Source organism: Emys orbicularis, chromosome 10, assembly GCF_028017835.1.
Source record: "Emys orbicularis isolate rEmyOrb1 chromosome 10, rEmyOrb1.hap1, whole genome shotgun sequence".
Taxonomy (NCBI): domain Eukaryota; kingdom Metazoa; phylum Chordata; order Testudines; family Emydidae; genus Emys; species Emys orbicularis.
The window spans coordinates 44,454,858-44,469,367 of NC_088692.1; the positions used below are offsets into that span (position 1 = coordinate 44,454,858).

Sequence of the window (14,510 nt, forward strand, 5' to 3'; positions counted from 1 at the left end):
ACTCAACCTTGGACCTAGCATAGAGCACCAGAAACCCCTTTAGCATAAAAAACTTCTCCTGATGCCAGCTAATATAGTTAATTCTGTAGTTCAAGAGGTAAAGGTTTGTGCTGCAAGTGCTTGAAGTTCCAGGACTCAAAATCCTGATGCTGCTGCTTATTTATTTGAAGAAGGGCATTACAGTTGTATAATACAATTTGTCTTTACCATTTTTCTTTTAAAAATCTCTAGAAAATTACATACAAAAACGATGTTAAAAAGGTCATTTAAGTTTAGTTTGCAAAGTCAAACACTTGGAAGTTAGGAAAAGCTACATTGTGCATACACATAACAAAACAGTTTTTAATTACAAGACCACGTTCTATTTTTCTTCAGGACCTCTGCCTCGTGCACAGGTTGGACATACAAGGAGGCAGGATTAAGTTTCTATGGGCAACTGGATTTAAGAGGCCAATATTGTTTATAAAAATGTATTTTGGCATGGTGCACAAAATGAATAGTCCATCCCTTTGACAACTGAGAAAGACTCCTCTGTAACTTCAGTGTGCTGAGGAGTTTGGCTATAATCTTTCTAATAGCTAGTATTTTGCTAGATAATCATTTACAAGGGATTATTCATTGCCTTTTGGCATGTGACGTGGTTAATCAGTTACATTTCTTTAAAAGATCTGTTTAATTAACCACTACTCTTGAAAGGGCAGCTTTCAGTTAACTATAATTTACAGTATTGCATTTCCTTTCATCTATTTCTCACACAAAGCACCAATGCTTCCTCCTACCTCTCTCTAGCTATGACAGATCACGTAGCTAAACATAAGAGTACAAGCTTTAAAATAGGGTTTCTCAACCTATGGATCATGACCGAAAATTAGCTCACCGGAATGTGTCAAAGGGTCTCAGGGTTGGCTGGGCTCAGTTGCAACTTGGTGCATGGGGTCACAGTGGTGCTCAGGTTTGGCACAGCCATCCCTCCATCATGACGACAGGGGGCTGGGTAGGCCAAATCTGAGTGAGTAGCACTGTGACCCCATGCACCAGGTTGCAATGCCACTCAAAAACAATTACCCCGGAAATCAAAACGCCCAAAGTGGGAAGCTGAGCCCAATCAGCCCCCCCGAGACAGAAGCCAAGAGGAAGTGGGCTGTGTCATGTTCTCCAGTAAGTACTGCTCCCCTGATATACTCCCCACCCCTCACAGCTGCCCAACACCCCATCTTCCACACCCTATCTTGCCTTCCAGCCTAGACCCCCTAATGTACTTCTCCCCCACAGCCAGGCAACTCCCGTTCTGTCAAACTACCCATCCAAGCCTCTAACCCCCAAATCTTCTCCCACGAGAACCCAGCCCCTTCTGTCCCTCAACTTCTTCCCCCAGAACTCCAAATCCCCTCCACCCCTTTTATCCTCTGCCCCCATGGACCAGGGAAAGGAGAGCTGGTCTTCTAAAAGCATGACTTGCATCACTCATTGCTGAATCTATGAGGCAGTGTTGCACGTCACTTCTTGCAGACAATGATTGGTAAATCTCATGGCAATGTCACTACATGTTGGGGTAACAAATGTGCTTGGAGTCTTACTCTTGTATGAGTTAGCCAGGATTTTTAAAATAATATTTCAGTGGAGGTTTTGAAAGGAATTAGTTTGGCAAATATTTTATCATGGGGAGCTAATTTCACAATTTCCTATGTGCATCACATAGCTTTGCTTCAAATAATAATTCAATGAAATTGTTTAAACCTGCAAAGACTGACACCATTAAAATTTACTCATGCTGGAATATGACATATTTCATTACTTTAAATCCTGTTGAAATCTTTGACAAACATTCCATCAAACCAACTACATCCACTGCATCTGGCTCACATTATAAATATTCTTTCCAGAAGGTGCAGTCCACTGAATTGCTAAGAATATGCTTTCTTAGAATTATAGATTCTAATTGAACATATAGCTTGAGAGGACAATTTCTTTAATTCTATAAAAAGAACAGGAGAACCTGTGGCACCTTAGAGACTAACAAATTTATTAGAGCATAAGCTTTCGTGGGCTACAGCCCACTTCTTCGGATGCATAGAATGGAACATATATTGAGGAGATATATATACACACATACAGAGAGCATGAACAGGTGGGAGTTGTCTTACCAACTCTGAGAAGCCAATTAAGTAAGAGAAAAAAACTTTTGAAGTGATAATCAAGATAGCCCAGTACAGACAGTTTGATAAGAAGTGTGAGAATACTTACAAGGGGAGATAGATTCAATGTTTGTAATGGTTCAGCCATTCCCAGTCCTTATTCAAGCCTAAGTTGATTGTATCTAGTTTGCATATCAATTCCAGCTCAGCAGTCTCTCGTTGGAGTCTGTTTTTGAAGCTTTTCTGTTGTAAAATAGCCACCCGCAGGTCTGTCATTGAATGACCAGACAGGTTAAAGTGTTCTCCCACTGGTTTTTGAGTATTATGATTCCTGATGTCAGATTTGTGTCCATTAATTCTTTTGCGTAGAGACTGTCCGGTTTGGCCAAAGAATTAATTAACACGGCTGCTACTCTGAAACCTTTAATTCTATAAAGGGTGATTTGCCACAGTTAAAAAACAGAATGTAAAATGGTTATGTTATCAAATAAAGTAATGAGTCTAGTGGTAAGAAAACGGCACTGTTAAAGCTAACGCTACAGCACAATTAAAGAAAAACAGCGTTATTTTCTGCCTTTAATATTTCCTCTTGTTTTCAGCTCCACTTTACTGCTTTTCGTTCCTGAAACTATCAAGTCTTTTACTGGAAATCAAACCAATCAGAAACCCCCAGTATTCCATACACTTTACAGGGTTCACAGGAAGGAGATCTCCCTCTCCCAAATACTTCATATCCACTTTTTGGGGACCAGATCCCACCCTTCCCTCATTTTTTTTTAAAATGAACTTTAACTTCTTTTTTTAAAGAGGTCTCAATGTACACAAAAAATCTGTCCAGACCTTAATTAGCAAGTTTATGTTTGTGAGCATGGTCATAAGGGGAGAAGTATTATAGTTAGCAAAAACAACCTATTTAAGAATTTACCAATAGCTCTGAGTGACTCAGTAGCAGGATAACAGATTTCTTTTTTAATCAGATTTTACTTAAACTCGATTTTTTGAATTTCAAATATATTTTCTTTAAAAATAAATCTATTTAAGATTAAATTTGAAGTTATGACACACTATATTAAGGCCTACGCTTAGTATACAATACTTAATTTACAATAATTTAAATTAAATTAAACAATATTCAAGCAGTACATGTATGCTGCCAAAATTTTAAGTAAAGTCAAACCACTGAACTGGTGAAGTCACTAGCTGAGCACCTGGAACCAGAGTTTGCTGAGATGCTACACCACCTTTTGACAGTCTGCAGATATAGAGAATATTTACTTCATTTTAGTTTATTCAGTTAGTTCAGTTCACTGACTGGCTCATTCAGAGTTGAGAAACCAACAAGGAGTCGAAAAAGGAAAGCTTATTTTCCTTTACCAATCGATGAATAAAAATGAAGTATGAGGAAGAGATCTACTTCTAAAATCTTGAAGGACATGGTGACTAGAAACAATCAGCTGAATATATTAACTACAGATTATACTTTCTTTGTTTAATAAATAAGAGTTTTAAATACAAAACATATTTTGATCAACTTATTTTGTTTTTATGTATCCAGCACATTTAAGGTATTTTTTTAAAATTTAACTAATGTAAAACTATTTTAAAATGCTAGTTTTGTGCATTTTTAATTGAATTAAAATTTCCATCCAAATGCAGGTTAACACAAATCAAATATAAAATTAATCATCAACTAATAAATAAGAAATGCATCACTGACCATTTTCTAACAAAATAAAAATAAACTAAGAATATGAATAAATTTATGTTAAGCTATATAATTGTTTCAGTAAGTTTATAGATACAGCATATCCTCCTGGGTAGCAAAAAGAAGTACCAAATTTTAATAGTTACCAACTAATATGAATCTTTCTTCAGGAAAATAACTAAAGTATAATTGCAAAACAAGATTAAAATAGATGATTTAAGTCAAGATTTCCTGCTTGCTGATTAAAATCATCATTAAAAAAAAATCAAAGAATTAGATCACTTTAATTTAAATCAAATTCACCCTGCTTTATACAAAGGACAAAAATCCTTTTAAAAATGTAGAATTTTGAATCAGAATTGCTACTCTAACATAGAATCATAGAAGATTAGGGTTGGAAGAGACCTCAACATGCTTGATTATGCGCTGGAATGAAACAGGAAAGAAAATAGAATGAGTGTTCAGGTGTCTTGTATATGATTACTAGGGTTTTTTACAATTTGGCTGGGAAACAGAAGGCTATGAAAAATACTGCAATGAGAAAAAGGTATTCCCTACTAGACTTTGCATAAGGAGATAAGTGTGTAATTGTGCAGAATAGATTAATTTTTTTAAAGTGGAATTTATATCCAAAATTTACATCAAGGGAAAACAAGGTACTAACTAACCTAGTAAATCATCCATGGAAGCTTCGGTTTCAGAATGGTAGCCATTTGATCATACAGCAGGATTTACTGCAAGTTAGAGAAGAACGCCAATTTTCACTAAATCTGCTCAAACAATACTATGGTGAATAGTGAGGCAGAGGGAGTTGGAAAGCTTTTTGGGTTCTGCAGAAAGAATCATCTATCCTTTCAAATGTTGTGTCACACGTACAGCAGTCTTAAAAGAACGCATCAAATTCTACAGAAATGTTACTTACCCTACCCGTAACTAGAGTTCTGCGAGATGTGTGATCCCTGTGTCTTTGCTGACCAGCCAGGAGAATGATGAACACTGTGGAGAACTGAGACTTGTTTGTCCATGTTGTCTCTGCTCGGAGCATAGACTGTCCATAACCATGCCTGGAGGCACTGGAAATGGAGCTTTGTGAAGAGTGTTCACATGGTCTGGAAGGACCTGATAAAATCAAACTGTAATCTGAGAACTCAGCTGAAGCTGAGCTATGAGGTCCCTCATCGCATGGACTGTCTTCAGGTAAGTCTGAGTTCTTGTAGAAATTTGTCAACTCACAGTTTGTTATAATTAATAAAATCACATTTAGAAATAAAAGCCTGACAATTTGTAATGTGAAATTGTACATTAGTGGAGGAGGAACTCCTCCTTGCAAAGAGATCTAATCTTTTGGCATCTTTGTCTAAAGGAGTAGACCCAGGCTGGTGCAGTCTGTTGCATCTGGTGATAGCTTGAACCATCAGAGGTGGGGTGACAAAACAAATATTCTTCCCCTTTAGATGGTACAAAGTACTTTTTATTGATCATTTGGGGGAGAGGGCACAGGTGGCCAGAGCATGCCAGACCATCCTGGTTGGCTCCAATATAGTTTTCTTGATCAGAAGCACCACCTTGCTAGGCCCAGCAGTCTGAAGGAAGTCCAACAACTTGTGAGTGGGGCCCTGGACTTCCTCCAGGGGAATCTGGAGTGACTCCACAATACTCCTCAGGAGGTCCTTAAACTGCTTGTAGTTGTTGGGTGACAATGGCAAGGCCAGTAACATCACCTCATCAGGTGATGAGGATGAAAGTGCTGCAGGAGGATTAACTGGGTTTGTCTTTTTGGGTTGATCATTCTCCTCATAATTCTCTTGAGTGGGCTGCAGTTCCTCCCTAAGCGGCAACCTTTGTCTGGACTCCCACTCAGATCCTTTGAAACTGGGACGTCTGAAATAAGAATCCCAAGAACCCCAAAAGAGCCAGTGAGTGAAATCGTAAGGCTAAGGGTGAGGGTACCACTGGTCCTGAATCCTGTAGTATGCTCTTTGGCAGCATGAGGGTGCCCAGAGACTCTGGAGCCCTGTCACAGTTAACGTTATGCCTCAGAGCAGGCAGAGGAACTACTGTCTCAGCCTCCAGTTCATTTGAGGAGTAGGACTCTTCAGATTCCACCAGCAGAGACAATGGAATCATGCATTTTGTGATACCTTGCCTGGTGGACAGTACCAGCAAATGGTGCACCAATGGTATGGGTATCGCTTTCGAAACCACTGGTTCCACAAGTATTAGCGACTCTGGATAGAAATATAGGCCAAGTTTTCCACGATCTGGGTCTCGCAGGTGGGGAGCAGAATGGGCTTCTGCCTTTTGGTAGAGCCAACCGTGCCTATTTCAATCAGTGAATGTCAGCATTGCCAAGTCCTTCTTCCCGCTGTGCTGTATCGGTGCAGCCAGCAATTGTTCCCTTGTCTCCCTTGCTAACACCGGGGTCGTTCCTGCCCCTCCTGTGGCTGGCTGTTTCAGGATGCTCTTGGCCCTTGGTACCAGTAGTTCAGACCCACACACCTCGCGAGCTCCTGACACACCCATACTGAGGTGTGGAATCTCATTTGTTTGGGAAGGTTTAGGGAGGGGATTTTTCCTGTTTCTTATGGGGGTATTTGTCCTTATGCTTCTCCCGTCACTTGCTAGCGTCCTTAGGCATGGTGTCTGCCAGACCAGAGCCAGGGAGCGTCTTGTGGGGGCAGATTACTTGGGGGCAGACTGGGGCCTCATTGTCCACTTCATTAGGTGTATTTGGAGCCAGAACTCACAGGATTGCTGATTCTCTAGTGCATGGTGAGTGATGGACAGGGAACCCCTACACCCTGAAACACTATCTACACCAGGGGTAGGCAACCTATGGCACGCATGCCACAGGTGGCACGCGAGCTGATTTTCAGTGGCACTCACGCTGCCCAGGTCCTGGCCACCAGTCTGCGGGGCTCTGCATTTGAATTTAATTTTAAATGAAGCTTCTTAAACATTTTAAAAACCTTATTTACTTTACATGCAACAATAGTTTAGTTATATATTATAGACTTCTAGAAAGAGACTTTCTAAAAATGTTAAAATGTATTACTGGCACGTGAAACCTTAAATTAGAGTGAATAAATGAAGACTCGGCACACCAAATCTGAAAGGTTGCCGACCCCTGATCTACACTAAGGAACTCCTAAATTCATAAAATACAATGATCCGACCGTAAACTATTTCCAGAAAAAAAGCTAGACTCGAACAGGAACAGCTTGTAAAATTGCAGGGGTTCCATCTCAAATCACAAGCAGCAAAAAGGAACTAGAGAAGCAGGCTATAAATGTCACCCCTTATGTTCTTGATTCAGAGCACAAGGAGGCAGCAGGCACATGAAGCGTACGTGCACTCACATTGGAAGACACTCATCACTCAAAGGAGAACTGTGTTCTATGAAAAACGAATCAAGAACTCATGTTCTGCAGAGTGAGGCAAATCAAATTTTCCTCTTTATTACCCCTCAAAATAAACTTCATGTTAACAAACACACTTCTCTAAGGAAAAAGCCATAACACAAATGGAATCAACTTCAGCCAGCAACAGCCAAATACCTCTCTCGTCCCCTAGCTTACCAAAGAGACTTTGTAGTATAATATGTTAAAAAAGGCTTTTAGGGCCCAACCCCTTATTTATTCCCTCTTTTTTGTAGAGGTGAATATTTATTTTGAGCTTTAAAGGAAAAAGAAATATTCCTCTTAACTATCTCTCTCAGAGACTAGATGTCCACTGATGTAGTAACCATTAGCTCATAAAAGTGTATGGAGTTATCAGGGGCTATCAGGTCACTGGGGGTATGCCTACACTGCAATAAAACACCCGCAGCTCTCCCATGTCAGCTGACTTGGGCTTCAGGGCTATAAAACTGCAGTGTAGATGTCTGGACTCAGGCTGGTGTCTGGGTTATGGGACCAATGCCACCTCCACGTCCTCCACGAGGTCCCAAGCCCGGAGGTCTACAGTGCAATTTTATTGTCCCACAGCCTGAGTTCTGTGAGCCCAAGACAGCTGACAAGGGCCAGCCACAGGTGTTTTATTGCAGTGTAGACATACCCTGGGAGGCTGGCTTGAAAAGACCCACACACACCCACTTACATTCTAGATAACTGGCCTTAAATCTAGAAAAAGACATGCAATACTCAGCCCTAAATCAATGAATCAAGGTTGTATAATGAAGGACACTTGTCTGTAGGATCTCAGCCTCATTTGTTGCAGAGGTTGTAAAATATATAGCGATTCAGGCAGGAGATTACAGGAAGAGAAAGGATGATCTCACGGGTAAGGCAGTTGAATTCTGCCACGGAGAATTGGATTCTATCCCTACCTCTGTCACAGAGTCCCTGTGTGACGCCTGGCAAATTGCTTAAACCAAACTTTAATGCATGGTCACTAATAGTATGCTCCTATGTTTCTGGGTGCTCAAATTGAGGCCTTGGGATCTGAACTGCTGAAGGGCTGAACACTTACAGCTGCAACTGAAATCAATGGGAGCTGGGTTTTGAATATATAAAGTGCTATATAATGCTATGTACACTGAAAAATCTAGTCCGTGGCATCTCAAATTGGACACCAAAATTAAGATTCTTTCAACCTTGATTTCTGTGCCTCAGTTTCTCATTTGTAAAATAGGCATATTACCACCTAATCTCACAAATGTATTGTGAAAATAAATTAATATTTGTGAACCATTCAGATACTCTAGAGATAAGCACCACAAAAAAAAGCCCATGAGGAAATTAATAAATGTCTTCAAAGCAGGGTTTGAATAGTATGGAGTAAATAAGGCATAGGACCATACAGTGAACAATGAGGACAAAAAAATACTCCATAGCTGCTCATTGAGTCCTTTCTGTGCACTGAATGAGGCAAGGATACTGTGGAAAACGTAGCATTTGATCATGTAATTAAATAATATCATAATGCATATGCAGAAGGGAGACCAGTTAGGTTACAAAGGTAACCTTAATTCTGGAATTTCCCTATTTTCAAATGTTTGACTTTGCCACCTTAACATTCTTTTAACAGTTTTGTTGTGTGCAATTTCCTGTTTTTAAATATCAAACAAATAAATAAATGTGATCATGTGGCATCATACTGACATTCCTGTGGTTTAGATCCACTGAACAGACCCTCTGTTGTTTTACCAGTGTTCTGGATTGACTGAGTTGGTCTGCCCACCCTACGTGGCACAAGGCTTGTCACAACCCTCAACCTGAAGACCCCCACATTAGAACAGTAGAACCTACTGTGTCACTTTAAAATTAAGCAGAAGCTGAGTGGACTTAGGTCTAAAACCATAAGTCTCACTTGGCATAATAATTCCTATATTACTAAGTTTAGGTAATGGGAAAGTCAATTTCCATTTACTAGCCATTACTTACCCTTCTGTGGTAAGTTCTTCTTCGTTTTTCATCCACCTGACAACTGGAGTTGGAAATCCTGCAGTGACACATGGGAAAACTGCACTTTGCCCAGTAACTTTGGTAAGTGGAGAAGGTTGCCTCAGAAACACCAGGTTTAATGGAACCTCTGGATCTGCAAATATTTTGTAAATAAAATGACAATGAAGTTATCAAACACTGAATAAAGACAATGAGATTATCAAATTAACACCAGCATATTGTGTCCCTTCCGTAGTAAACACAGTGCTCAAAACAACGAAGCAGCTAGTTGCTTCTCTACCTCTTTTTGGTGAAGCTACGATAAACACAAAACTATAAAGCCAAGAAGGCATTTCTACAGGACACTAATTTGTCTTACCTATAAATGGAGTTTCTGCAAAGAGCTAATCTAGGATTAACTGGCTGCATCTGACTTCCTGCTCCAGACATGCAAATTGACTGTTCTGGGGTTGGAGTTATTGTTTCTCAAGAGCAGCCTGCTCCAAATTCCCCAGGAAACAACCTGAGTAACTAGCTATACCTACAAAACTTGGAAACGGCCACTCAGTAAGAGGAGGTTACTTACCTGTAACTGGAGGTTCTTCGAGATGTGTGGTGCCTATCTGTATTACACTGCACCATGCATCTGGAGCTGGAGATTTTGAAAGTAGTAGTGTCTGTTGGTTTGCGCATGCACCCTTGGTTCACCTCATGGTTTCATCCGAGGTGATAAAGGCAGGGCAGACCATCCGCATCTCTAGTTCTTTCTTCACTGTAAATCCAACAGATCCACAGTAGAGAGTGAGAAACGGAATACAGATAGGGCCAACACATCTCAAAGAACCTCTAGTTATACGTAAGTAACCTCCTCTTCTTCTTCGAGTGATGGTCCCTATTGTATTCTACTGAGGGTGATTAACGAGCAGTACCTAAGTCGGAGGAGGGTGCAAGGATAAAGATGGAATGGTTGAGCAGAGGACAGCTGCGCCAAAGGAGGCATCTGCCACCAATTCCTACACCAAGATATAATGCCACATGGCTGCTCAACATATGTCCCAGAGTGGTACGTCATGGAATGAGGCTATGGTCAAAGCCTGGGCTCTTGTGGAATGTGCCCGCACCCCAGAAACTGAAGGCAGTTCCAATAACTGACAGCAGAGTGTGATGCACCCAAAAATCCACGTGAAGATTCTCTGCGTGGAGATTGTCTGACCTCTAACTCTTCCAGCTATTGCAACAAAGAGCTAGGAGATTTCCTGATCAGTCTTGTCCTCTTCAGGTAGAAGGCGAAGACCCGACGGACATCAAGAGAGTGGAGTCGTCATTCCTATTCCAAGGTATGATGCTTTGGAAATGACCTTTGGAAGCAACTTTGGATGCAAGTGCAGGGAGACTATCTTTATGTAAAGTGGTGAAGGAAGGGTCTGCAATCATGGCCCCAAAGTTCACCTACCCTTCTCGAAGAAGTGATAGCCAACAAGGAAAGTGACATTCATGGAAAGGAGTGACACAGAGCATGAAGACAGTGGTTCAAATGGCAGTTCCGTTAGTGCTGAGAGAACTAATTTGAGGTCCCACTGGAGATAAATGGATTGTACGGGTCGGAAGGTTCTGATGAGACTTTTCCAAAACCTAGCAATCAGCAGGTGTGTAAAGATAGAATGTCCTTCTGGTGGGGGGGGGGGGGGGGAGAGGGGGAAGATGTTAACTGCCGCTGGGTTTACCTTGAGGGAGTTGAGGGACAGACCCAATGCCTTCAAGGACAGAAGGGAGTCTAAAAGCAGGGGAATCTCCACTGCTTCTGGGGTGAAGCAGTTCCACTTGACCTGGTAGGAACACCTAGTGGGCTCTTTCTCACTGCTTTCTTTTGAACACACCCATTCTAGAGAAGATGCCATCCAAATACCACACTCTGAGGTGAAGTGTCTGTGGATTGGGATGTCTGATCCTGCTGTTGTGCTGTGTCAGTAGCTTGAAGAAAGCAGGGATGGGAATTGGGGGATGGGCAGACATGTAGAGGAGGTTGGGAAACTAGAACTCTCTCAGAATGACTGTTACTCTGTTCTGTCCAATCCTCTGGAGTACTCGTGGCAGCATGGAAGAGGCAGGAAGGTGTAGTTGATTTTCTTGCTACTAGCTAGTAGCGATATTCTTGCTACTAGCTTCCCCTCCATTATTGCTTGGAAGTCTGCCTGGTCTTGTGGCAGTTTTTCAGCAAAGTCCTCCAATTTGCTGTAATGAAGGAAACTGTATTTGCCAGGCAATGCCTGATAATTCGAGATCCTGAATGGAAGGCTGACTGAGGGGAGAAGATCTTGTGGCCCAAAAGGTCCAGCTGCTTGCCTTCCCTGTCGGATGGGCTGGAGCATGGATGCTGATTTCTAGCCCATTCCATCGCTCCCTGGACCACAAGTGAATTGCGGGTGGGGTGGGGGAGGGCGTGAGAAAAATTCATAACCCTTGGCTCTCACATAGTAGCATTTATCTGCCCTGTTGGTGGTAGGCATACATGTGGCTGGCATATGCCAAACCATTCTAGGCTGGCTCGGGGATGGCATCGATTGGCAGAGCAACTCTACCCATCACCAGTGAGTGAAGTGTGTCCTGCAGCTTCTGAGGAGTGTATTGGATCTCCTCCAGAGAAATATGCAGCTCTCCTGCCACTCTGCGCAAAAGATCCTGGAACTGGCAGTAGTCATCAGGAGATGCGGGAGATACCAAAGCCACTGCTGCTTCAGATGAGGACGATGGGAATCTCTCCTGTTCCAGCAGTACCAGTAGAACCGGACTGAGTGGCTCTTCTTCCATCATCAGTTCTGAGCATCTACTCGAAGATGCCCAAGACAGCGAAATAGGTGATGTTTCTCTGACAGAATAGACAGGTTCCAAGGATGGGTATTGGGACCAGGATCCCCAGTAGAGCCAGTATGATACAGCCAGAGGGTGTTGTGGTGGGCGGCTGGAGTGGAGGTTACTGCCAGGATGTAGAAGGCCTCTACTGGTACTCATAGTGGCGGGAAGGGATGGACAGCCCCCGTCCTTCATCCAATTCCTCTGAAGACAAAAATTCAAAGACCAGTTCCATCAGCGGTACTGGCGGAGCCAGTGGAAATGTGTACACCACCAGAGCAGGGAGTGAGGAGTGATTCAGCTGCAGCATGCCCTGCACAGGAGATAAAGTCTCCCTAGAAGTAGAGGGTCCCAGATGGTGCAGAGACCTCAGCTTTCCCAGAGCAAACACTTCCCGGGGCTCTGGTGCTTTCCCCAACCTCCCTGGAGTCAAGGAACTTCTCTCCGTCCCTATCCAGTACGGAACAATGGTCCTCCATGGAGTGGATGGTTCTTGAGCTCAGAGAAATGCCAGTGTTGATGGTGTGTGCAGGTCGGTACCCAGTACTGACAGATCCATTGGTTTCAGTGGTCTCTTTTTGTGCTTGTGTGCTTTAGAGTGTGCTACCTTCCCATGACTGGAACTCATGGAAGGAGCCTCTCCTTTCTTAGGGATGGAGGAAGATTTACTGCCATGCTTATGTGCATGCTTCCTTGCCTCCAAAGTAGGCCCCAGCACAGGGTCCATAGCGGTTGTACCGCTGGTGCCGGACTCAGACTCTGTAGCTGGAGGTGCACTCCTGGTTGCCTCAGGCCAATGTATGGAGGAGGATGTGGCGGGGGGTGGGGGGGGCGCCAAACCTGGATCCGAATAAGGTTTCATGGCAACTTCCAAGAGGTGCTTCTGGAGGCAGAGAGCCTGGCCTTCTTGGGTACGGCTGGAGAAGGACTGGCAGATACTGCACCTGGATGAAATATGGGCTTCTCCCAAGCAGTAGAGGCAGTGCTGATGTTTGTCGCAGGCAGGAGGCACAAATTTTAAAGCCTGGGCTCTTTGGCATAGTCCAGTATCCACGCACTGAAACAAGTAAACTACCAAAACTACTACATAAACAGTAAAAACAGTAAAATAGTTAGCTTCAGAGTATGTACAACTCTTTATCTTTTTTAAAGTGCGTCACACGTGAGAGGACACTAATAGTTCTAACCCGGACCACGTGGCGGTGAGAAGGAACTGGATACATGGTTGGTCCACCCTGCCCTTATCACCTCGGGCAAAACAATGAGGTGAGCCAAAGGCGCATGCACGGACCAATAGACACAACTACTTTCAAAATCTCCGGCTCCAGATGCATGGTGCATATACATAAACCCTCAGTGGAATACAATAGGGACCATCACTTGAAGAAGAACTAAACACTATACGAGTAGCTGATTGGTCCAAACTTCACAACAAACTACAGGACCCTTTGGTGGGAACTCCAATAACAAAAAAGAAATTACTCTTTCTGCTCAAGGTCCCCGAGGCTAGGACTAACAGGCTCTGTGAAACAATTTTAAAACTACAAGGTGGGTTCATGATGACCCACTTGAATTAATTCATCTTTCCCCACTCCACTAAACCTGGGACACAGTCTTTACTGGCAGCATTTCAAGATTCAGTGGCAATTATTTTGTAGTACTTTGGAAAGATGCATACAGAATGTTTTCAGGTGGCTACCTGTCAAACACTTAGGATTGACAGTTTGATTTTTATTTTTGCTAATTTAGATTATTAATATCTTTTTTATATTTAAGAATATTTTTTATTTTTATCTATTTTTATTTTTAATATTTTTTATATTTGTAACTGTTTTTATTTTTACAGTTGCAAGAAATTAAAGTGGGTTGGGGATAGGGGTAGCATAGCGCTGACAAAGGAACCCAAGGGCTCAAGGCACAAGGTTTGGGAGAAGCTGAGGTCCTGACCTAGCACACCAGAGACCCCAGGCCAGGATTGCTAGGAGGAGAACAGGTTCCCGGCCACAGGCTGCTGCTGAACAGTACCTGCCCAAGGATGGCTCTGACACTTGTGGTTGATGAGTGCGTGAGCAGGGTTGTGACGAAGTTGCTGCAGAGGGCTCCCTGAAGAGCCAACAGGGGCAGTGACAACCAGTCCTTGCAGGTGCAAGGTGAGTGGAAGGCTGTGGTGCTGGCTAGGCAGAGCAAAGCAGAGAGCTCCCACCCAGAACTGCAAGAAGCATTACATGTCCCCTGCCCTGGGGGAGGCTACCCACCGCTGAATGTCTCCTGTTCGAGACAGAGACATTCAGCAGAAGGGTGGCCTCCTCTGTGGCAGAGGATTCATAGTCCTCTTTGCGGCTCTGGCCAGAGATGTTTGCTCTGTTTCGCCAGGACTGCAGCCTCCACAACTTGTGCCTGCAGGAACTGGATGTCACCGGCCCTGTGGCAGTGCAG

The 14,510-nt window shown here is 42.9% G+C and overlaps 1 protein-coding gene across 1 annotated transcript in view; it reads right to left on the reverse strand.

Moving 5' to 3' along the window:
• NEO1 (neogenin 1) overlaps window positions 1–14,510 on the reverse strand; it is a 527,807-nt gene that overhangs the window by 216,482 nt on the left and 296,815 nt on the right. The window contains exon 4 of the mRNA XM_065411681.1: window positions 9,225–9,378. Coding sequence (XP_065267753.1) covers window positions 9,225–9,378 — 154 coding nt within the window. The remainder of the gene's footprint in view (window positions 1–9,224; window positions 9,379–14,510) is intronic.